This window comes from Tasmannia lanceolata, unplaced genomic scaffold (assembly GCF_043159265.1).
Source record: "Tasmannia lanceolata isolate RefF3 unplaced genomic scaffold, GAP_Taslan_0.1 ptg000005l, whole genome shotgun sequence".
NCBI classification, from domain to species: domain Eukaryota; kingdom Viridiplantae; phylum Streptophyta; class Magnoliopsida; order Canellales; family Winteraceae; genus Tasmannia; species Tasmannia lanceolata.
This window is the reverse complement of record NW_027518682.1, coordinates 21630442-21655004: the sequence shown is the minus strand read 5'-3', so window position 1 is coordinate 21655004 and position 24563 is coordinate 21630442. Positions and strand designations below refer to the sequence as shown.

Genomic DNA, 24563 nt, shown 5'->3' with positions numbered 1-24563 from the left:
TGGTTTCAGTTCGGTTTTTGAAAATTTCGGTTCGGTTTCGGTTATCGAAATTTGATAACTGAAATTATTTCGGTTATCAAATTTTGGTCTATTCAGTTCGGTTATAACCGAACGAACACCCCTACAAAAAATGACTAAAATACCTATATCACATGAAATAGAGTATTTTGGTTATTTTCATGAGACAAGGGCCTTTTAGTCAATTTCATGAGATAAGTTTTAAAGTCATTTTCTAAGAGATAAAGGTACTTTGACCATTTTCTATGCAATTGGATTATTTTGGTTATTTTCTAAGAACAAGGACTATTTGGGTCATTTTCTATGAGATAAGGGCATTTTGGTTATTTTCTATGAAATAGGTACTATGGAAATTTTTTCCATCAACTAAGGGTACTTTGGACATTTTATATGATCAAGTGGTATTTTGGTCATTTTATCATATAAGTACATTTTAGTCATTTTCCATGAGAGAATAGTGTTTTGGTTATTTACTATGAGATAAAGGCACCCTTATCATTTTCTATAAAAAAAGGGGTATGTAGTCATTTTTTGTGACCAATGGGTAATTTAGTCATTTTCTATTGTTTTGGTGGTAAGTCGTTGCAAGCGTTTGGAGGTAAATAAATGAAAGGAGGGAGGGCAACCCTTTTATGAGGTAAAAGGGCCAAAGTAAAAAGTAGTCGAGCCTCTAGTTCTATTGATTTAAGGCATTGTTCATCAACCTTAGGTCGGAGGTTCAATCCCAACTTACCAACAAAAAAAAGGGGCCTAATTATGTGAATTTACCCTGTTTGGAACATTTTCAGACATAGTTTTCGGGTAGGGAATGGACATATATTTTACCTCTATTTAACCTCACTAGAACAGTAACACCCTTATTTTGGAGGTAAATTTTCTAAGTAAAACCTTCTCAACCGCCAACAGACTGATGCATCTGAACACTGGTAGGATTGTCATTGCCCAACCAATACGGTATTGGAGGAAAGTCTTACAGCAAAAGGTAGTTTCCTAGCCGCTGGCTGTCAGAAAATTGATCGAAAATCTAATGGAAATATTAGATCAGTTTTATGAGAGGCAACAAACCATCTTTCACACAATGTCACATTTATTTGAACATTTAAACCTTGACTAAGGGTATTTTGGTCATCTGCTGTCATATTTTATTATTTCCACAATGCAGCCATGTTGCATCTATTTGAAAATTTAACCCTTGGCTAGGGGTATTTTGTTCATTCCGAGTCTCTATCTGCATATGGTGGAGCCATGTTTTAATTGTATTCCCTGCCTTCAACGGGAAAAGGACTTAAAATTACAAGTACCTGGGAAGCTTTTTTATGGAAGGATTCCCAGTGGTCCCATATCTACTTACCGCTCATGAAACATACTATTATTCTTGGCTCATGCTATGTATGGGTGGTGTAAAATAGTGGGCTCACACCATTAAAACACGAGATGTAAAATGGTGGGCCACACGCCTATTGCAAGGCATGACATGGCTTGGATGGAGATACTGGGCCCACCCCATCAGAGTACGAGGTAAAATGATGGGCCACACCCAAAGCATGGTGTTGGTGGGACCCGCCCATCTAAAAATGGTAGTAAAATGGTGGGATCCACCGTATGCATGGGTTTGACTGGAGATGTTTGGGATCCACCCCACCAAAATATGGTATAAAATGGTGGGACCCACCCATGCTAGGTGTAAAATGAGGCCCCACCTATGCTGAGGCATAAAAAATCCATAAAAAAATTCCACTAAAAATGTAGTGATTAAAGGGATTTGTTAGCGTCCATCGCAAAAGGCATTTCGCAGATGGTCCGTTGCTTGTAAGAGCAACCACCTCATGAATGAAGACAAAATCTGCTGAAAAGTGAGCACATGTTGCTCCTCTCACATGCAACAGACCATCTGCGAAATGCTTTTTGCGATGGAAGCTAGCTAGCAAATCCCGTAAAGACCTTTTTTTTGCCCTCCAGCTATAGCTCACGAGCTGGATGGCCTGGATTTCAGTAATTCTAAGATTAATAAAGGGAAATGTTATCATATTTTGATGATCACACTCCTCACTTTATTGAAAGTACTGTATGACCCGCACAATAGGATAATCCAAACCGTCCATTAGATGGGCCACATGCCTCAAAAATTATTTCCATAGGTTGATCCTAACCCTCCGATCTATAGAGGGATAGGATCAACCCTCTAACATTCAGTCCCTCTACAGATCGGAAGGTTAGGAACAACCTATGTAAATGATTTTTGGGCACAACCTATTTAGGCTGTGGCCCATCTAATGGACGGTTTGGATCATCTTATGGTGGGGGCCATACCGTAATTATAATAAAGTGAAGAGTGTGATCATCAACATGCAGTAGTGCTCATAACATTTCCCTTATTTTGAAGAGGATTTTGCCCTTATTTTATTTATTTATTTTGATTTCAGTGCGTAACATAAAAAATTAAAAACTGCAAGCTATTCTTTTATTTTTCTGGTAACATCTTTTTGTATTGATTGACGAAGGAACGGCTCTCTGTCTGTGGGTTTATTTTGTAAACAACGGCTCTCTGTTTGTAGTTTCCTTATTTCCTCATTTTTTAATCCCCTTGGAAATCTTGTTTTCCTTTGAATTTCGTGTCGCCTCTCTCACTCTCTCTGTTTGGTCCAAACATTTGGCGTTATTTTGTCAGGGCCCTTGAAATTTCTTCGTCTTTTGGGTATTTGTTCTTGGGGTTCTGGGTTTTTCTTCTCTTCTTCTACTTCAATGTGGTCTCTTCTTTAGCTTCTCCTCTATGCACGTGGCTCGTGGTGGCTACTTGCATGTCGGTCACTTGCGAGGATTATTCTCTGAGACCCTCCATTTTCCCCTCTTCCAAGCGGTTAACTAGGTGGGCGACGAGGAAGAGGAGGTTTCTTTCAAAGGGCTTCTCAGAAGACTTTTCAATGGGTTTAATTTCTTCATTCTACGGATCGAGTATTCATGGATTGATGAGTTCTTGCCTGGCTTTCGAGCCATGTGATGAGTATTACACTTCAAAAGGGTTGTGGTCATCTTCTTCCTTCTTTGGTGAGACTGGGTTTTCGTTGTTTAGATCAAAGGCAGGGACTACTACTCGTCGGCAAAGGCGCACTGGTAATTAATCTACATTTTGTTATATATTTATTGAATAATTGGGTTTTTTTTTTTTAACCTGGAATTTAATTTATCTAGGAACCCGGGCGGCGCCTTAAATTTTTATTAATAAGAAAAAATAGTTACAGGAGGAGGACAGAGAACCTTTTTTGTTAACCCAGAATTTTTCTAGGAACCTGGGGCGGAACCTTATTGATAAGAGGAGGACATAGAACCGTGGCTCTTTAACCCATCAAGATACAAGAAGAGTAATAAAAATAAAACCAATTTACAAAGAAAAAAGAAGCAATATTTATTTAGTGCAAATATAACGGATATACATAATTGGTTGCATCTAACAACTCTTCTAGGCTCTGTTTGGATACAGGTAGTTACCTTGTAGATTAGTGGTATACGTAGTTAATAGGGAGGAGGCACACATTTTTTATTTATGACATAGGGTATCCCCACGCCATTTTAGGCTGGGACTAATCCCTATGGGTGGGTGTACGGGGAGGAGAGAAACATTTGATTTACCTAGAATTTACCTTGTAGAATAGTCATAAGTTGTGTTTGGTTGCCAACCTCGCAGAGCAGTAGGAGGGGGTGTCATTACCAATATTATAGAAAGAGAAGAGAGAAAAGGAAGAGAGAGAAAGAGAAAAAGAATCATTTTCCAAGCCATATTCCTCCTTTTTTGAGAAATTTGGCTTGGAAAGTATAAGGAGGGGACATTGATGCCATTAACCAGACATGCAATTATTACCTCTGAAGCTTGTCTGGTAGTCTCCAGGGATTTCGATGCACCATAAAGTTGAAGAAAAGTGCATTTTTTGCTTGGGAAATCCTTGAGGATGCCGGCATGTGGCAACCAAATAGAGCTAGAGTTTTTGAGGAGAGTAGCCCAATCCCATTAAACTGCATTAATGTTGGTATCACAAGCATGACATGCTTGGCCATGCTGTTCGCAACAAGATTACCTTCCCTGAAAATGTAAGTAATAACAAAATCCATAGCTGATATAATATTTCTTATTTCTTTTAGAATATAGGAGACATCGAACCTTGCCTCTAACCATCATGATACAAGAAGAAGAGGAAGATATATAAGATGCCTTTAACCATTTACAAAGAAACAAAACAACATTATTTAGTACGAATATAAGGAATACATAATTGGTCGCATCTAACAGCTCCCCTAGAGTTTTTAGGGAGACTGGCCCATTCCCAAAAAAATTGCATTAGTGTTGGTGTCACGAGCATGATTGGCCAAGCTGTCCACAACAAGATTACCTTCCCTGAATAATTGGGTTGCATGTGTTGATTTGCGGTTCTTTTATCTTTTTTGATTTTCTGTTATATGTGAGCTTATCTGAATTTTTTATTTGTCTCAAGTCTTGTGGTTTTTCTATACCCAGATTTGATTTGATTTTAGTTTTCATTTGTTTAAATGGGTAATTAGCTTAATGATTGAATGCCACTTGATCTATGGAATTCAAGCTCGATAGATGTGATCAGATAATGTCATGATTCCCCTGGTATTACTGTCATGTTTGCATGGATGCTCAGATTTTCATTTTTTTGAAATAGATGACTTTGATTAAGAGGAAAAACAAGAGTACAAACTAACAGTCATCAGGTAGAGATTGCCGAGATTTTCAATTTTATGCCGTTCAAATGGTAGAACTTCTATGGGCGTAGAACTGTAATTGAGATATTTTAATTTTTAATTTTTTTGGATTGGTAAACTGGGATTGGAACTGTGGCTTTGTCATCATGGTCATTGCAAGCCTTTTAGAATGATTCTGACCTATATATATTTGTACATGTCTATGTATTTATTTGCTTAATAGGTGGTAGGGCTCTCTCTCTCTCTCGTCTTATTCTGAGTTCTGATTATGTTAATAGCATCTGATGACCCTTGCTCTTGATTGTCATTGGTCCAAAATTATTGTTTAAGTGGAATCTGTTATGCAAGGCCAATTTATAGTTGCGAGAATGTTTTACTTAGGTTGTGTTATTGTTCAGATGACAATTTTTATATGAGTGTGCTATATATTTGCAAGAATCTTCTACTTAGGTTGTTGCTCCCACTTTGGCATCTTGTGGTTACTATGCTTCAAGCCATAAAATAGCTACGTTGCTTTTGCCTTTTGCAGAACACATTCCCAATCTTGCTCATTTAGACCATCTCTGTAACAGTCCCACATCGGAAGCGGAGAGAGAAAGTTCCTGGGTTATATGTGTAGACTCCCATTCCCTGTGTAGATGCGTTTTCTGTGGGAAAAACAAAACCGGGGAGGGCTGTGGCCTATAACTGGACAATATCTACATGGATGGTCGGGGCATTACAATCTCGGTCTTCGGATTTTGCTTGTTTTCTTAATAAAATATGTCATTCAAAAAAAAAATATAAAAATTTGATGTTATTTTGGTGACTAAACAGTTTAATTATTAAAAAAGGGCGGCCCAGTTCACGAGGCTCCCGCCATTGCGGGGTCTTGGGAGGGCTAGATGTACGCAGCCTTACCCCTGCTTTGCAGAGAGGCTGTTTCCGTGACTCAAAACCGTGACCACCAGGTCACAATGGAGCAACCTTACCATTGCGCCAAGGCTCACCCTCTGGTTTAACTATTCTATATGTGAAATTATTTTACCTGACTTATTCGTGTCATTGTTCTTTAATTCTTTAGTTCTTTGAAAAATGACTTTATCAATGCCGTACATGTTTGCATGTAGCTTCACAATGTCTTGAAGCGGATACACAATTGTGGTTGTTATCAAATTTCTTACCTATGATGATTCTCTTCTTTGGGAAGAAAAAAAATCATCATATGTCAGTTTCTATCGACATGAGTCATCTTCCTTGGGACTGAAGTTCGAAGTTTGATTCCTTGCATACACCCACGTAACAAAAAAACCCATATATTTAAGAAATATTAATTTGCATTCCCTTAGTAAGATGAATTGAAAAGTAAAAGAAATGACATGATCGTAAGCTTTCAAAACTTGTTAAATACCCTATATTTAGAATGAACCTTACTGTTCCAAACATGATCAACATCATATTTCACTAGGTAGTTGATCTTGTTAAACCATTATGAATGGTTGTCTTGCTTATGTGATGATTTCTAGGTGTTTATACTAAATTTTCATTATTTTTATGGAGTTCTATAAAGTACCATGATTTTTTTACAAGATTTCCATTGACTTCCATTGACTTCCACTTCGACCGAAGTCCGATCTGAAACCGAAGCCTGATTTCTTGTTACATTTTCTTTGGCAATGCTTCGATTATGCTTGTTTATCATAAATTACTCATGATGTATATTGATTGAATACAGTATTTCATGTGTCTATTTCATAACCATGTAGTTTGTTCTTGCCATTCAAAAAAAAAAAAAAAAACCATGTAGTTTATTCTTTTTATTACAGTGTATTCAACACAAGTACATGGTGAAACTGTACACCTGTTTGTGAGTCTGGTGTCCTTCTACCTCTAATTGTCGTGTAAATCAGTTTAAGTGACCTCTTCCCAAGATAGGTCGGAGTGCTGGCATTGTTTGCTGATGTTGCATGTTGTTCTAGTTTTCATCCTACCAACTGTTTGACCGGCTGTTTCCTTCATATTCAAAATAGTTCAATGTATTCAATTCTTTTACATACCATAACCATAAGTTCTAGCATTTTCCCACTTAGCTATATCTAATTCCATTAAAAAAAAAAGCATATCTAACTCCAAAAGACTTCCGAAGTGATCCCAAGTGGTCCAATTTTATTTATGTTTTATCTATCGTGTACTCTAAACTAGAAAACCTCATGATTTCATTGCTTTACATGAAGTCATGGGAGCCAAAAAAGATAATGAGTGAAATTGATAATGGTCATAAATCATTTGAACAATTTTCTGCCGACTTTGTCATCTTATTTTATCTTTAAATATCAAATGCATTGAGGAAACTGTGGGCTGCCTGTGGATATTACTAGTGACACTTAATGAGAACTGCACACCAGTTAATTCAGTCGTTCTTGTTGCAGGAAAGGCCATGGCTGTAGCTGTTCAACCTGCAAAGGAAGTTGCAACAAAGAAGAGAAATCTGACAAAGAAAAGGAGGGTTGTTGTGACAGGGATGGGTGTGGTGACCCCAGTAGGTCATGAGCCAGATGTGTTCTACAATAATCTCCTCGATGGTGTCAGCGGCATAAGTGAAATTGAAGCATTTGAGTGTGCCCAATTTCCGACGGTACATCTTGTTCATAATTAATCCCTACTATAATAAATTTAGATAAAATGGTTTGACCTAGACACTTTTTGATAATTTAAGACAAATAGGAAGCAAGATTAGAAGAGTTGTACTAAGGAGCTTGCTTGCATTCTTGCACGTTCTTATTCTAGACTTTGTGTAGCGAATTGCTGGGGAGATCAAATCTTTCTCAACAGATGGATGGGTTGCACCAAAACTCTCTAAGCGGATGGACAAATTCATGCTTTACTTACTGACTGCTGGGAAGAAAGCATTAGCGGATGGTGAAATTACCAAGGAGGTCATGAATGAGTTAGACAAAACAAAATGTGGAGTTTTGATTGGCTCCGCAATGGGTGGAATGAAGGTATGCTTGCATTCTGTTCATTTAAGGTTAACATTCAATGCTGAGAAAGGATGACAGTGGAATTCACATCTTTTGTGGGCATGTGGCTTATACTCTGTGGACAGGTTTTCAATGATGCGATAGAAGCTTTGAGGGTCTCATACAAGAAGATGAATCCCTTTTGTGTACCTTTTGCAACTACTAATATGGGTTCGGCAATGCTTGCAATGGATCTGGTACACTAATCAACTATATTGGGAAACTAAGAGTTTCTTAAATTTTGTGGGCAACTTTTTTGGTCAGTGTCTTCTTATTCAATGTTTGGACTGCAGGGATGGATGGGGCCAAACTATTCAATTTCAACTGCTTGTGCAACAAGCAACTTTTGTATATTGAATGCAGCAAACCATATTATAAGGGGTGAAGTTGTAAGTCTCTTACCCTTGCCTTGGTTCTCCACCATTTTAAAACTAAAAATAATTTTCCTGCTTACTTCGCATCTTTCTAATGTGTCAAATGCTAGCAGGATGTGATGCTTTGTGGCGGCTCCGATGCGGTCATCATACCTATCGGTATTTGTGTTTTTTTAGATGTTTCAACCTTGTGAATTGGCAATTTTTTTTTCTAGATCTTATCTGAAGCACGGTATTTTGGTTCTTTAATCTGATGTGATTTGTTAACACGCTTGGTACAGGCCTCGGAGGTTTTGTAGCATGCAGAGCCCTTTCACAGAGAAACAGTGATCCGACCAAAGCTTCACGCCCATGGGATATTGTATATATCAATTTTAAGATACCTACTTATATTCGTTTGAAGGCCTTAGTAAACATGTTTCAGTACCTGCGGTCCAGGACTTGAACTAATCTATTGATACTCTCGTTACCTAAATTTTGGATGTTGCATCGTTTAATATGCTTAACACAAGATGCAATATAATTTGGTTGCAGGATCGTGATGGATTTGTTATGGGGGAAGGAGCTGGTGTTCTACTTCTAGAGGAACTAGAACATGCTAAGGTTCACATGTCACTCGTGCACAAAAGTTTCATAATTTATGAGAATTTCAGAGGTCCTTATGGTGTATTATTCTTATCCTATCCTGACCCTTTTCTGTTTCTACTTTATTTTTTTTGTACTGTGCAGAAAAGGGGAGCAAATATCTATGCGGAATTTCTTGGTGGAAGCTTCACCTGTGATGCTTATCACATGACAGAGCCTCATCCTGATGGTATAGAGAAATACAATAAAATTAAAAAAATTCATTATGTGTAGTCGCTCCTATCTTTTCCATGTAATGTTCATGCTCATGCCCATGAATCTTTACAGTGGTTCTTTTGTCTCCCGTTTGAAAATCAGGCACTGGCATTGCTCTTTGCATAGATAAAGCCTTATCCCAATCTGGTGTAGCCAGAGAAGATGTCAATTATGTAAATGCTCATGCTACTTCGACACAGGCTGGTGACCTGAAAGAGTTCCAAGCTCTCAGTCGTTGTTTTAGACATAATCCTGAGGTAACTATGAATAAATTTTGTAATTTTATTTTATAAGAGTAACCGTTTCTATTTCTTTCCAAAAAAAATGACCAAGAAATCCCACTTATCTGCCATTAAAAAAACATCCAACTTTTGTAGCTAAGAGTGAACTCTACAAAATCCATGGTTGGACACCTATTAGGAGCAGCTGGTGCTGTGGAAGCTGTTGCGACAGTACAAGTAAGCAACTTCTAGCTTTCATTAACACAAGTAAGCTGTTGCGACTGTTTATTTTATTGTTTTACATGTACCAATTTTGTGCTGTTTTTTTTCATGAAGATAACTGAAGAATTATTATACGTGGCCACACAAGGTTAGATAGAATTAAAAATGAAGACATTCGTAAAAAGGTGGGGGTGGCACCAATTGAGGAGAAGATGAGAGAGCACCGCTTAAGATGGTTTGGACATATCCAACGTAGGCCTTTGGATGCTCCGGCAAGAAGAGACGACTCGTGCCAAATTGATGGAGTAAAAAGAGGTAGGGGCAGACCGAAAACAACTTGGGTAGAAACAGTGAGGAAAGACTTGATAGCTAGGAACATAACAGAGAACATGACTCTGGATAGGATAGAATGGAAGAAAATGATCCACGTAGAAGAACCCAACTAGAACCAGGATTAGAGCCGGGTAGATTCCTTTTACCTTATTCATGAATTTTTTCTAAAGGATTCATTTAGCTGACCCCAACTAGTTTGGGACAAAGGCTTTATTGAGTTGAGTTGAGTATAATTGAAGAATTATTGAAAGAAAAAAAGGACTATGCATACCCAGCCACCCACACCCACACACAGATACATATAATGCCAATGTGCACTCAACTCACTTTTTATAGTAGTGCTTTCATGGTTACCAAAATTTTACTATTTTCACAAATATCTTGTTTGGTTTCATTATTAATTTGACACTGGATGTTTATTATATTCTTCTCTTCAGATTACAATGTTTTTGGAGCCTAACCAAGAGTGTTTGGGATTTTCTTTCTTTGAATCTATTGTCACAAATAACATCACTAAAGCACTCATTAAATAAAGGATTAAAAACACTGTGAATGACTACCTGATTGCCACAATGAAGTTTCATGGAAATAAAAACTTCAACTCCCACCCCTGTAAAGAGTAAACGAAACCACAGTAACTCACTAGTAGCATGGACCGTGGATCTATACTCAACCTCAACTGACGAGTGATGAACAAGCCACCCGTAATTGTTTCTTGCTCCTCCAAGCAACTAGGCTACCGCCGGCAAACATACAATAACCACTGGTTGATTCTTTGTCATCTAGGGATCCCACCTAGTTTGTGTCACAATATCTTATCACCTTTAAATGTTGTGATTTTGCTACAAACATTTTCTTAGAGCTCCTTTGAGATAACAAACCATACGAAGAGCAATTTGCATGAACTGGCTAGCCACATTCACAACATATGCAATTGCTTGGGCTTGTGACGGTCAAGTATACAAGCTTCCCTATAAATGTGGTAAACCGTATTAAACAGATTCAAAGGAGATTCTTATGGGGGGAGCAGAGGATAAGAGATTAATTGCTCTGGTAAGTTGGGAAGACATGTGTAAGCCGATAAAAGGAGGTGGCCTAGGCATCAGAAAGATTAAGAGTTAACCACTCTCTTGTGGGAAAGTGGTTGTGGAGTTTTGGCGAGGAGCAGCCGATGCTTTGGGCGAGTCATAGTTGGCAAATACGGTTCAGAATGAGGGGATTGGAAAGCCTCGAACTGTTTCAGGAATCCAAGGGTGACTGTATGGTGGGATATTATGCGTATGAGCTACTGTTTTGAGCAAGGTATTAGATTTAGAGTGTATTATGGTAACAAGATCTCTTTCTAGGACATGTGTTGATGTTCCGCTTCTCCTTTGAGAGTTTTATTTCCTGATTTATATTCAGTTGCAACGGATAAGTCTGTCATGATTAAAGATTGTTTTGAGAGAGCATGAGATAGGGTGATATGGAAGCCGGCCTTCAGGAGAAATTTCTTTGACAGACTCTTGCAGATGCTCGAGGATACTTACATTAGATCTATTGGGACTGACAAAAGAGTGTGGATATGGGACTCTATAGGGGTGTTCATTGTTAAGTATTTTTATAACAAATTGGTTCCTTGTTCTACGCTCCCAATTGAAGCAAAAGTTTGGAAAATCCAAGCTCCTACAAGGATATGTGCTTTCAGTTGGGCGGCCCTTCGATGTCGAAGTCAGACAGTGGACTTTCTCAGGGAGAGGAATATGCTGATTATTAACCATTGTGCCGTGTCCATCGAAGCGGGGGAGTCGGTGGACCATATTTTTATACATTGCAGACTTGCCAGGGAGGTATGGGGTGGTTTATTTTCTAGATTTGGAATTAATTGGTTCTTTCCTTCTTCCCTTGAAGGATGGTCGCTGATTCTGTGGAGAAAAAAAGATAGGGTGCTCTGGTCATTGTCATTGTTGGCCGCTTTGTGGGTTTTATGGAAAGAAAGAAATGACAGAGTTTTTAAAGGGGTAGCCAAATCATCCTACTTTCTATTCATTAAAGCTATAGCTTTAACTATTGCGTGGGCAAGGTCCTTCCCTCTGTTCCGCTTTGTCTCAGTTTTTGAACTGTGGGAAGGATGGAGAGTGATTTGTTATAGCAAGGAAATCCGCCCCTTGGTTGTACAACAATGGCTAGCTCCACCCGTTGGGTTATTGAAGTTGAACTTTGATGGTTTTAGCTTTGGCAATCCCGGACCTGTTCGTAGTGGGGGTGTTTTGAGGGATTCTTTGGGGGGAGGTTATATGGGGTTTCTCAGGTCCTATTGGTACAGCTGACGCCAATGGAGCTGAGATGAGGGCGGTTCATTGTGGCCTTGTCCTGTTGGACAAAGATAGAATGAACCAAACTATTGTGGAAGGAGACTCTCTCAATGTCGTTAGGTGGCTTAAGGGATCCTTTTTCCCTCCTTGGAGATTTGCTTGATTCTTCGATGAGATTAAGGATAGATCAGAAGGCTACTCTCTCACCTTTGCACATGTAAGGATATCTGCAAATGGGATTGCTAACAAACTTGCTAGGGATGGAGTACATAGGCATGATCTAGAAATGTTTGATTTTTTGCCACCTTGATGGGCCTTTAGGGTTTTGGTGGTCTGTTTGTATTTCCTGTTTCTTTAGTATTGTCTCTGTATTGTGGAGGTGGACCCTCTCACTCTTCCCCTTTTCTTTAATGAAATCTGTTACCATTCCAAAAAAAGAGAGTATACAAGCTTCCCAACCAGTTGCTATCGCTAATATCTGGAAGGATATCCAAGAAAGAGGTGTGTAGGAGCAAGAAAGTGGACTTCCCATACTTAGGCATCACATTGACTTTGCACCGTTTTGTGAAAGAAGTTATACATGTGACTACATCACGAGGTTTCATCAAATATATCCAAGTAACATATGAATAGTTATCAATGAATGAAACAAAATAATGAAATCTAGAAGCAAATACCAAATGAGTCTTGAATGTCTTCAATCTTTTGACTCACTATTTGGATTAAATTATTTTAAAACTACAATTTCTGAGACTTCAACGAAATATGTCTTAGACGCACTGCCACAAGTTTATACCTGACTTGGATGATCAACTGGCTCTGAATGACAAATTGTAGGGATGATGGTCTTCGTATCCAGCAAGTAAAGTCTGTTATCATCACGCCCACCAGTAATCATCTGCTTCATTACCAGTTCCTAGAAAATGCCATGAGGGGGATAAAAACTTACAGTACAATTTAATTATTTGGTAGGGTTAGTAACAAATATCTGGATTAGAAGAAGTTTGAAACATGAATAACGAAAGGCATTGAATTTAAAGGAGACAATTTATAGTTCATTTCCCAGTTGACTTTGAAAGGGATCCATCTGCAAGTTTAATCCTACTAGACATAGAAGAAAAAAAAAGTAAACCATTATGCTTACTCGTCCTATGGTTTGTAGATCCTGAATCCATGATCTAGGAAGTGGAAGATTGTGATATTGTGGAAACATGATTTGTATATTCATGTGTGGAGATACCTGATGATTCCATAGGAAAGGTACTAAATGGCTGCTTTTTGGGCAACAAGTAGTTAACTTAGATCCTTGATAGCTAGATCTATTGGGTTTGTCGTTGATCTTCTTTAGTATTGTTGAGAAAGTTGCCTTGTTTCCTACGCAATAAATAAAAAATAATCACACCTTTGATTGTTGCCGGGTAGTACAAATCGGTATCCGTGGTCATCTTCAATTTTCAGAAGAAGAATCTTTAGATCTCATTTTAGGTATCTGATTTAGATCAAGATCAAACTCGCCTAGATACCATGTTATGAATCTAAAATATAAGTTAAACTACCAAAGAAGAATCAAAAGAAAAGAAAGGAAGATGAGACAGAAAGGAGGAGAAGATGCGAGAGAGGAAAATGTTATGAGAAGGTAAAGCTTGATTGTGAGGCTGGAAAACTAAACTATGATCCTTTGTTCTTTTTTTTTTTGAATGGTAGGAAATTTTATTCGACTAGAAAGGAACAAGGAAAACAAAGATTACAACCAGAATACAATCAGATGGTCAGTACAAAGAAAAACATATAATACAACCTGAAAAATACATAATCACAAGAACTCTCAAGGAGGACTGAAATCAAACAACTCTAAACCCTCCCTATCAACTCCCGCCCTGCCTAGCCTATCCGCTCCATCGTTAGCTGATCTTCTTGCATGCTTGTAAGAAGTGGATGCTCCCGCCACTCTTTCCTGGATCTCATCAAACTAGTGTGCAAATCTCGTTGGGTGAGGATGACTCCCTGACATCCATCTGATAACATTCAAGGAGTCCCCTTCTATAGGTACTTAATCCAGGATGCTAGTACCCATGATCCTTGTACCCTGTAGCACCACTGTCACCTCCGTTTCATTGGAATCTGTGATTCCAAACGGACCTGAGAAAGTCCACCTTGTTAGTCTCTTCTCATCTCTCAACACCCCTTCTATTCCGGTTGGGACGGGGTTGCCAAAGGAAGATCCATCAAAATTAAATTTCATTTTCGTTGGGTCTGGCGGTGTCCCATTCTGGGGAAGGCGTCGATATCTGCTCACTGTTAGAACATGTCTCTCTCCATCCATGCCACATCATAAGCTGATACGACTCTAAAGCTTGGGACGATCCTTAACCAAGATATGCTTAAAGCGATAACCTTTATGTAGATAAATTTTGCAGATTTTACAAAGCCATAAAAAACCCTATAATTCCATTCCTTCAAAAGGACCCATAGCACTGTCAGCAAGTCCACACTCCAAAGTGTCTTTCCTTTTGATCAACCTTTAAGAGGTTGATCAATCGTACCGGAAACACCCAAGATATGCCGAATCTGGTCAAGATCTGGCTCCACGCCTTTCTTGCTAGCTTGCAATGGAGAAACATGCGATCCATTGGCTCAACCCGACTCCGTACAAAGAGTGCAATGGTTCACAATCAGCATCTGGCGATTATGCAGGTGGTCTGCTGTTTGGGTCGAGGAAGGCTGTCCAACCAAACGCACAGACGGAGGCACTGGGATGGCCCATACTTTGGCGAGGATTGATGGTCTAGGGCTAGGAATGACTTAGATGTTGAAAATCCCTGAGGTGCACCAGGTCCAAACCCTCTTGACTTCACCAGTTCTTTTGATGAAACAAGCTTCCAAAATTTCCAGCATTCTTGCCACCCTTACAATCTTCCTTTCAAAAAAGTTCCTTCTGAACTTAATCTTCCATGAGATTCTTCCTTCCTCCCTCAGAAAACAGTCCTTGAAAAGCACCTCCTTATCCTTCGTTTTTTTTTTTAATGAAAACTTCAAAAAGGAGGTGGTCGAGCTTACGATAAAACCCATTGAACATAAAAAATCCAAACTCACCCTTCGTACAACATAAGATTCTAGTCATTCCTTCGTACATGATAGGCCCCATCTAGACCCATCTATATTCTTGTACAAATAATCATACTATTAAATCTATTACGAGCAAGATCATCAGCCTTTGAATTAGCCAAATAATGGTGCGCTGGGATGAGATTTGACTGCCCGTAATGCAATCTAAAACTTCTTCCATGGCAGTTGTGGGACACCAAGGATAAGATTTCGATTGAAACCAATGAATTACATTAAGACGGTCACCCTCCACAATTGTGGGATCATGAAAAGAGGTTGTCAATAGCTCCACACTACACACCTCAAAGCCAACACCTCAGCTTCCAAAGAGTTGTTACATCCCCTGGGCTTTAGAACGCCGATCTGACCAGCCCATCATGATCCTTCATAACCCTACTGATTCTTGCAGGCCCCGAATTGTTAATGCTTGACCCATCAAAGTTCAGCTGTGTAGCTCATTCGTAGCCAGATAAGGCCACCAAGAAATTGGAGGATCTCAATTGGCTTCTTTGGCAACAAGAGTTCCATTGGTTCTGCAGATCTGATAATAAAATACCATTAAGACTGCCAGAAGAAACAGCCCACTGAAGGCACATGGCTGAAAGCCATACTTTTCTAACTTGCCATGGGCTTTATCCTTCATTTGAAGTCTCTGCGATTGCATTCCTCATACAGAATCCACAAGAGAGTAGCAAGACATGAAATCTAGAGCCTTTCCTCTAATAGACCAAGGAGAGAAGGCCAATGATTCACTCAACTCAAGGACCATCCTTGGCATAACCCAGCTAACTCCGAATAGCTGCAACACCAAGCTCTATAGGTTGGATGTAACATGGTAATGGATGAGGATGTGATAAACATTCTCTGCAGCCGCACAACACGTAAAACACCTATTGATAATTAAATTGGTTATGCTTCATAAGGTCATAAATGTTGAGAATTTTGTTGAGACGTGCATTTTCAAGTGTCAAAAAGTAGTTGGAAGGGTCTTAGAAATTCCATTTTCTCACATGATGACACATCTCATTCATCTTGTCTAATATCATTGATGGGGACCATCCACGACAAGAGTGAAGCCAAAGCAGCCAACCCTCAAGTGGGGTCTAGGTGGAGCACACCACCATTAAGTCCATGAATTGATGAGGAGGCCCATCATTGGTGTTAAGGTCCTTTATTGAAATCCTTTTAAGTTACAGGGTGGTACTTTTTTATCTTTAAAAAAAATTGGGTGGTACTTTAGTGTTTTTTGGCTCAACAGTAAGGTTGCTCCATTGTGACCTGGTGGTCATGGGTTCGAGTCACGGAAACAGCCTCTCTGCAAAGCAGGGGTAAGGCTGCGTACATCTAGCCCTCCCCAAACCCTGCAATGGCGGGAGTGTCGTGCATTGTGTTGCCCTTTTTACTTTAGTGTTTTTTGTTATAAAATCACAAGTTACTGAAGTGAAAACCTCATAAAAGTGGGGCCCATCAAATACTATGAAAATTTTAAGTCTTTTTTTTCTTATTACTGCTATTGTTATTTGGAGTTTACTTAGAGTTCTTATTTATTTATTTTTATTTTACATGTTTAGTCAATTTAGACTCCAAATCTTAGTGATTAAGAGTCCAGTTTTAGGCGAATAAGAGTAAAAGTTTAGGCTACCAATAGTCTTGTGTGATGCCTTGATCATCCTATGGTGTGATGTCCTAGGAACCCCTTGGTGCGAGGCCTTGGATTGGTGTGACTCCAACCTTACTAACTAATCTTCTTTTCTAGTAAGTATCATCCTTGATTTCTATGTCCCGTTCTCCATCTCAAGATCTACTGTTCAAGGTTTCTCTTTTATTTCAATTTACTGCACCTACCGATTCGCTGAGGCATCCAGTTCTGTTTGAACAGTCTTGTTTCAAGATCTAACTGATGGATCTGGATGTAAGTTCGTGGTTTCTTTTTGGACCTGTAATCACCATCTTATATGAAAATCCCAGTACGATCTAATCACCATCTTTTTGGACCTGGATCTTTGGTTGGATCAGTTCCCCAGTTCAATCAAAACCTGTAGAACTTAAAAAAAGCATTCAGAATTGATTTTCCGGTGATCTGATCAATTCCAAAATTTGATATCAAGAGAGAGTTCCTTCCACATGGTCCGAATTTTGAAGATCCAACACTTGAATCTTGGCCGGTCCATTGTACCAGTTTCTAAAAATAGGCAATTTTGATTTTTTCCAAATTAAAAAATTCCTAACTTAATTATCTGGAAACTCCTAGATTGGATCAATATCTACTTCTCCCTTATGCTCCTGCATCAATCATCCTGTCTAAGGGTGATACACCTATATGCTGGGATGTACTGAAAGTAAGAAATGTATTATTCCAGCATATTGCCTCATATAAAACCTGATATGTATCTGAGCAATATTTCTTGTATCGTCTGACAGTTTAAATTTTAAACCATGCTCTTGATACATTCACTTGCTCCTTTCTTTGACATATTCACTACCATCTATGAAATATTTAAGTGACCCAACATCTTTCTACAAATTTCGATGTTCTAATTTCTAAAACGACCTGGTAAGGCTTAATGTTTTCTCTTGATTTTCCTTCCTAGCATTCTTCCGAACTTTGAAACAGTGTGTTTGGGGGCTCTTTCAGACTAGGGTCTTAAATTGGGCTATTGGATGCATTGTGTAGATGGTTTCTGTTTTCATAATTAGAGTATAGAGATGCTTCCATAACCAAACCCGATGGTATTCTATGTAAAGGGAATTCCATTTTCTAAAATGTTGTTATGATTATCATGCACATCACAGTTCTTTTCAGTTAACCATTGTTATATATACAGCTTATATTGCATTTTATTATTTTATTCTGAATTGCAAATGCCATTCATACAGGCGATTCGGACTGGTTGGGTTCATCCAAATATCAATCTGGAAAACCCAGATGAAAGCGTGGTACATGTTCCTTTCTTGTTATATTCATCTACATTTTATCGCTTCAATGTTGTCGCGAATCTTTGATGTTGGTAACATTTGGATTCAGGATCTGAACCTGTTGGTGGGTCCGAAAAAGGAGAGGCTGGACATAAGGGTTGCATTGTCTAATTCATTCGGCTTCGGTGGGCACAACTCCTCCATTCTTTTCGCCCCGTATAACTGATTCTGTCTAGAATCTCCTCTCATGATCATGGGTGAGTAAATATGGCATCGGGAGTATTGGAAAAGAAACTATAGGTGAGTTTGGGATGTGTGGATGGAGGGAAGGGTCCTTCTAAGCAAATCCTCTTGTATAATAGATTTACTTGACAGTGATAGAAGCTACTGATCAGACTCAAGTAACTCTGTAAAAGAAAGAAAAAGATAAGTATTTTTTCAGATGGGTACATGTTTTTCAGATGGGTGCATCCAATTGTTTTAAATTTCGACTGAAATCCGAAATTTTGGTGGAGACCGACATCAAAATCACCAAAAACCGAAATGGTATTTTATTTCGGCTGAAATTTTGATTTTTCCAAAATTTCACCCAAAAAACCTGTTTTTTTTTTTTTAAATTAATTTAATATTCCACCGAAATATTGAATAAAATATTATTTTCTTTGTTGTACCGGATTTCGACCGAAATTTCGAGGGTCCGAAACTGGTACCGAAACCGAAATTTTAAACCATGCATCCAATGCCTGTCTCACAGTATCAGTCTCAGGCAATCTAATGGTGGAATTCAATAGTAAAGTTTTCTGAATCTTCTTGTGTGTTTCAACCCTGATTTGGAAACTCAAGATATGTATTATGATGATTTGGATCATAATCTCAATAGGATGATCCTAACCATCGGATCTTTAGAGAGATGACACATTATAGAAATATCTAAAGATCGAAGGGTTAGGATCATCCTATGTAGCTGATCTTCAGGCATCAATGCATCATGCCTATTTACTTCAAACAAAGTGAGCCCCACAATATTTTTTTAAACTATACCTGCTGTAATTATTTTTGTAGACACAGTACTGTAAAAATGGCTACCCATGGAAGTGGGTTCTTATTAGTTGTCATTTAGCAATGAAAAATGCTCATTTTCTCTGGAATTTAAGTGTTTCTGTTTCTTTTCTTTTCTTTTCTTTCTGGTCTCTTGTTTCTGTCACTTTCTTCAAATTTTCAAACTCAAACCAGCCCAACTGGGCCCACTTGCTTAATGATCCAAACTATTTATTCCCTAAATAGTCTTCAAAAGGAAAGTGTAAAAGAGAGATGCTCCTATTGGGCTACTTAAACCGATCTTAACCATTGATTTTCCTAGGCCTGGCTATGGTCCTATGGAGTATGGATAGGCCATGGGGCAAAAGCCACGCCAGTATGACGATTCTAACCCTCTAATTTGTGAAATTAAAAAATTAATGGACAAAGCATCAAGAAATTGTAGGCTTAGAATCGATTTCCCTGCATAACCCATCCATATAGCAAGGCTTGGGAAATCAATGGTGTGGATCATCGAGTAAGGGGCCCTTACTTATCAATTCTGACAGTTCATTAAGAAACCGTGAAACACGAGAATCCAATTCTCCGTATCGGAGAATCCAATCATTTACCGTCCAATTCTTCTGATCGGACGGTTGGCGTGACTTGTACGCTTACAGAGAGAGAATTTGATTTTTCAGTCGGGCGTTCCGAGTAAAATCCGCGTGGCGAGATTCCTTTTCTTCACGACTAAAGAAAAGAAAACTAGGAAAAAAAAAAAAAAAAAAACTTCGCTATATAAACCCCCGATTTCCACTGCGAGAATAAGGCGATAATGGCAGGAGTTGAAGCAACGATTAACGGCGATTCTCATCACGATTTAAGGTCCCTTCTCTCCACCGAGGAGAGGGATTTTCTCGTGCGGAACAACGGTGATAAGGTACCCATTAAAAACCCTATCTTTTGGATTATTTTGTACCGATTATATCTTTATTATTTTCTTCCTTTCTCCTATTATATATCTGAATTGATCAGTTTTTTTTTTTTTAATCATACGGGGAGTGTTTTTTCTCCGATTATGTCGTGGGTAATTAATAGAATTGGCTAGTTTTTCTATTTTTTCTAACGATCAAAGTACCTTTGAGTATTATTACCTTATTGCCACTTTAATTCCCGTGTATTTTTAGCTTTTAAATTAGAAAGGGAATTCCAGTATTTCAATTAGGTTTTATAAATTTTAGTGGGATTTTTTTGGCGACAGAAGCATAATTCTCGCCGATTATTGGCCACCTAGGTTTTTTTTTTTTTTTTTTTTTTTGGGTTTAAGAAGTAAAATTCTTTGAGTTTGGAAAAATTTCAGGTAAAAATTGCTGATTTGAATGGGAAGAAGATTGGTCTTTACTTCTCAGCCTCATGGTGTGGCCCGTGCAGACAATTCACTCCAATTTTTGCTGAGGTCTACCAGGAGCTCTCTCCGAAAGGTGATTTCGAGGTTGTCTTCGTCTCTGCCGATGAAGACGAGGAATCATTTAATGGGTATTTCTCAAAAATGCCATGGCTTGCCATTCCATTCTCCGATTCGGACATCCGTAATGGCTTGAATGAATTGTTCAAAGTAGCAGGAATTCCTCACCTAGTGATCTTGGATGAGAGTGGGAAGGTTCTTAATGATGACGGCGCCAAAATCATCCGCGAATATGGAGCGCCAGGATATCCATTTACGTTAGAAAGGATGAAAGAGTTAAGAGAAGAAGAAGAGGCTGCAAAGAAAGCTCAGACCTTGAGATCTGTCTTGGTTTCCAGCTCACGTGACTTTTTGATTTCAAGTGATGGAAACAAGGTAAGACTACTCTTTTTTTTTAAAAAAAATTTAATTTTGGAAATTGTTATACACACTCTGTTGATTGAATAATGGCACTCCAATATCTACTTTACACTTCTTTAATTTGCTGCTAAAATTTCCGAGGTGCTCTCAATAGCCAATGATAGAAGTAGTTTATAATGGTTGAAGTGCCATTATCAAAACACTTAGTGTGGGTTTCATTTCCCTTAATTTTTTGTGTAACGTGAACAGTTTAACTACGTTAGGAAAGAGCTGAAAAGGTCCAATCAGTTGTCATTTCTGATTCGCCGACACAGAAATCGTCATGGTTTGTTTAACATCACCACAATACAGAGATCACACTGACCTAATGGCCCTGTCTATATGGCCTTCAATCAGATAGCTGGAAACAATAGTTATATGGTCCACGCTCCACGGGCAAATGTCTGTTCCTTACTGTTATGATTTTTCCATGGCTTTTCCATGGTGGGGCACACTTTCTCGACATTCTAGATCCCCCAACCATACATCCATACTTAAGCTGATGAGGTTGTTAGACTGAGATGGGTTTCTTGCCAAACAGAGATGATCTGTATATGACCCCTCATACCTGCATATGAAGATAATTTTGTTTTTGAAATCGAACATAAATTTTAATTTTGACCTGATTTTTTTGCTTACCATTAGGTCCCTGTGGCAGAGCTTGAAGGAAAGATGGTTGGCCTGTATTTCTCACTGAATTCTTTTAGATCATGCCTCCAATTTACTCCGAAGCTTGCGGAAGTTTACAGTAAATTGAAGGAGAGAGGAGACAGCTTTGAGGTCGTGTTGATCTCCCTTGATGACGAAGAAGAATCTTTCAAAGAAGGCCTTGAAGGGATGCCTTGGCTAGCCTTTCCATTCAAGGACAAGAGTTGTGAGAAACTGGCTCGCTACTTCGAACTCGAAACACTTCCAACGTTGGTCATAATAGGTCCAGATGGAAAAACTCTCAATTCCAATGTTGCTGAGCTCATCGAAGAGCATGGAATTCTGGCCTACCCATTTTCACCGGAGAAGTTAGCAGAGCTTGCAGAGATGGAGAAGGCGAAGCTCGAGGCACAAACACTGGAGTCACTTCTGGTGTCTGGAGAAAAAGATTTCGTCATCGGAAAAGATGGTGCCAAGGTAAGATATATTGCTATCCCAACTATAGTTATTTTGACACCGGTTTTTTAAGTATGGAATCAGTCTTCACTCTTATGGGTGAGGGCGGTTGGAAGAAATGGTGTAAATACTCAAATGACGTTTCAAATTTAGGATCAAATGTGGTAATTTTCAGAAAAATTAGAAAAGGTAATCTGGTTTTCGTCTTCCATAGTGAAGAATGCCGATGTGAGACTCCAATGTCTGGTCCTATTGACTAGGGTTGTGGGTTGGAATCCTTCACCATCTGATCACGAATCGTTGATGATGGGTTCTTGCTTGGTGTCCATTTTCCGTTTGGATGACATGGGATAGTGGCCAATTCTTGATTAGATTTGCAAATTTGCAATCTAAATGAAGGAAAGACACTTCAGAACTAAATTTGCAATCAAATGGGCGGCGATACTAGGAGATAATAGTTAAGAATGGGATCTAAAATTTGCATTATCTGAAGAAACATGCCCCATTAGTATTAAAATTTGGGTTGTCCAATTTTTTTGTGCTCTCCAAATCTTAAATCATTTTGCATTCTTGAGAATCAACTTAATCTGTGTTAGCCTATGTCAGGTTCTGGTGGCTGAACTCGTCGGGAAAAACATCCTCCTCTACTTCTCAGCGCAATGGTGTCCTCCATGCCGTGCTTTCCTACCAAAGCTGATTAAGACATACCACGAGATCAAGGCTAAGGATGATGCATTCGAAGTGATCTTCATCTCAAGTGACAGTGATCAAAGCTCCTTTGATGACTTCTTTTCAGGCATGCCGTGGTTGGCTCTCCCCTTTGGAGATGAGCGCAAGAAGTCTTTGAACCGCAACTTCAAGATTCGTGGCATCCCTTCTCTTGTTGCCATTGGGCCTACAGGCCGGACCATCACCAAGGAGGCAAGGGACCTTCTGATGGTTCATGGGACCAATGCGTATCCTTTCACTGAGGAACATCTGAAGGAGCTGGAGTTGGAGATTGAGGAGATGGCAAAGGGGTGGCCTGAGAAGATGAAGCACAAAGTCCACCCCGAGCACGAGCTTGTGCTCGCACGCCGTCAGGTGTATGTGTGTGACATTTGTAACGAGGAGGGACGTGGATGGTCTTACTATTGTGAGGAGTGTGATTTTGACAGCCACCCTAAGTGTGCTTTTGAGGAAGACAAAGGAGAGAAAGAAGTAGAAGATGGCCATGAACAAGGTTCTTCAGAAGGATGGGTATGTGATGGAGAGGTCTGCCATAAAGCTTGAGCTGATATGTATGTTGTTCAGTTAGTATGTATATGAGTATAACTGGTCTGTATGGTTATGTGGCCTGTTTATCTATTATTATGTGATGGAGAGGTTAGCAGTTTCCTTTTATTTATCTAAAGGGTCTTCATGTTTGTTTAAATCCAGGGCATGCTTGGAAAAGTTATTCCATGAAATATTCACAGGCCTAATTGTGGAAGAGGAACTGTGAGAGACTTCATAGGCGTGGGGAGAGAAACATTCGCCAATTCAAATTCGTTTTCTTTTTCTTGTTTTTCTTGCGTTTTTCATGTTTCCCTCATTCCCATCCTCTCAACTCTCTCCCTCTACGGCCATCTTACTGGCCTCACTCATGTTCCATGGAATATTTTTTCATGGTTTCCTAACCTACCCTTAAATTAGTTGTTAAGCATCATTGGAATCGGTTTCAAGATTAAAGAATCATCAATGATCTGAAGTTTTTAACTGCAGGATCCGAATCTTTCAAATAGACCTTGTGACAGAAATATTAAAAGGGACATGTTTCTTCAACTATTCTCATTCCCGATTTCTGGAACCGTCAAAACGGGAGGAACATAATCTTGCAAATACGCCTTTTGATAGAAATAGCTTAGGCCCTGTTTGTTTTGGGTTTTGAGAACTGATCGAGTCCGAAACACGTTTAATTTTTTTTTCTGTAGGTGAACCTCTGATCTCCAGGATGATCTAGGGGCCCTTGATCCGTCAAACCTCAAGAAAAGATAAACCGTTGATTTTTGTAGCTTCTACATTAGACATGGGGTTGTCTGTTCATAATGCCATAATGGGACCAGGATTATACCAATCATCTCATGAAGTTCAACAGCAATCCTGATCTCCCATAATGCCTTCTTATGCCCCATGTAGAATCCAAGAATTGCCTTCTATCATTGTTAGTAGAAATGATTTTTTGCTAATAATTGCCTTTCCAAAGGGGTAAGGTGGGGTTTGATTTACTAAGAAGACAAAGAAGAAGAAGAAGAAGACAAATTCGGGTTTTTAAATAAAAGGAAAAACAAGTTTAAAGCAGATCTCCAATGCAACCCGGATCATGTTGCATTACCTCAATCCTAACCCGACTCAACCCGAGCCTTGGGTCAAGAAGGGTCAGTCCTGTACCAACCCGCTTCTTTAATCTCTCAACCCTAACCCAACCTGTGGGCGCGTTGGATTCGCATTGGCCTCACCCAAAAAAATAAAAATAAAAATAATAATACATAAAATTTTGAAAATTGTGATAAAATCAA

General features: G+C 38.9%; 2 protein-coding genes across 2 annotated transcripts; both read left to right on the top strand.

The window, feature by feature from the left end:
* Positions 1–2495: 2495 nt before the first annotated feature.
* Positions 2496–18501, top strand: LOC143876841 (3-oxoacyl-[acyl-carrier-protein] synthase II, chloroplastic-like). Its single transcript, XM_077378531.1, has 13 exons — positions 2496–3129; positions 7146–7351; positions 7515–7718; positions 7823–7933; positions 8030–8125; positions 8224–8269; positions 8392–8471; positions 8645–8713; positions 8840–8924; positions 9053–9207; positions 9328–9408; positions 18003–18062; positions 18151–18501. The coding sequence occupies exons 1-13, from the start codon at positions 2817–2819 to the stop codon at positions 18265–18267; spliced, it is 1623 nt and encodes a 540-aa protein (XP_077234646.1). The 5' UTR covers positions 2496–2816; the 3' UTR covers positions 18268–18501.
* Positions 18502–19771: 1270 nt separating this feature from the next.
* On the top strand, positions 19772–23440 carry LOC143877958 (putative nucleoredoxin 1). The gene is made up of 4 exons (XM_077380306.1): positions 19772–19998; positions 20419–20898; positions 21568–22047; positions 22633–23440. Exons 1-4 carry the CDS (start codon positions 19894–19896, stop codon positions 23296–23298), a joined length of 1731 nt encoding a protein of 576 aa, XP_077236421.1. The 5' UTR covers positions 19772–19893; the 3' UTR covers positions 23299–23440.
* The last annotated feature ends 1123 nt before the right edge of the window (positions 23441–24563 follow it).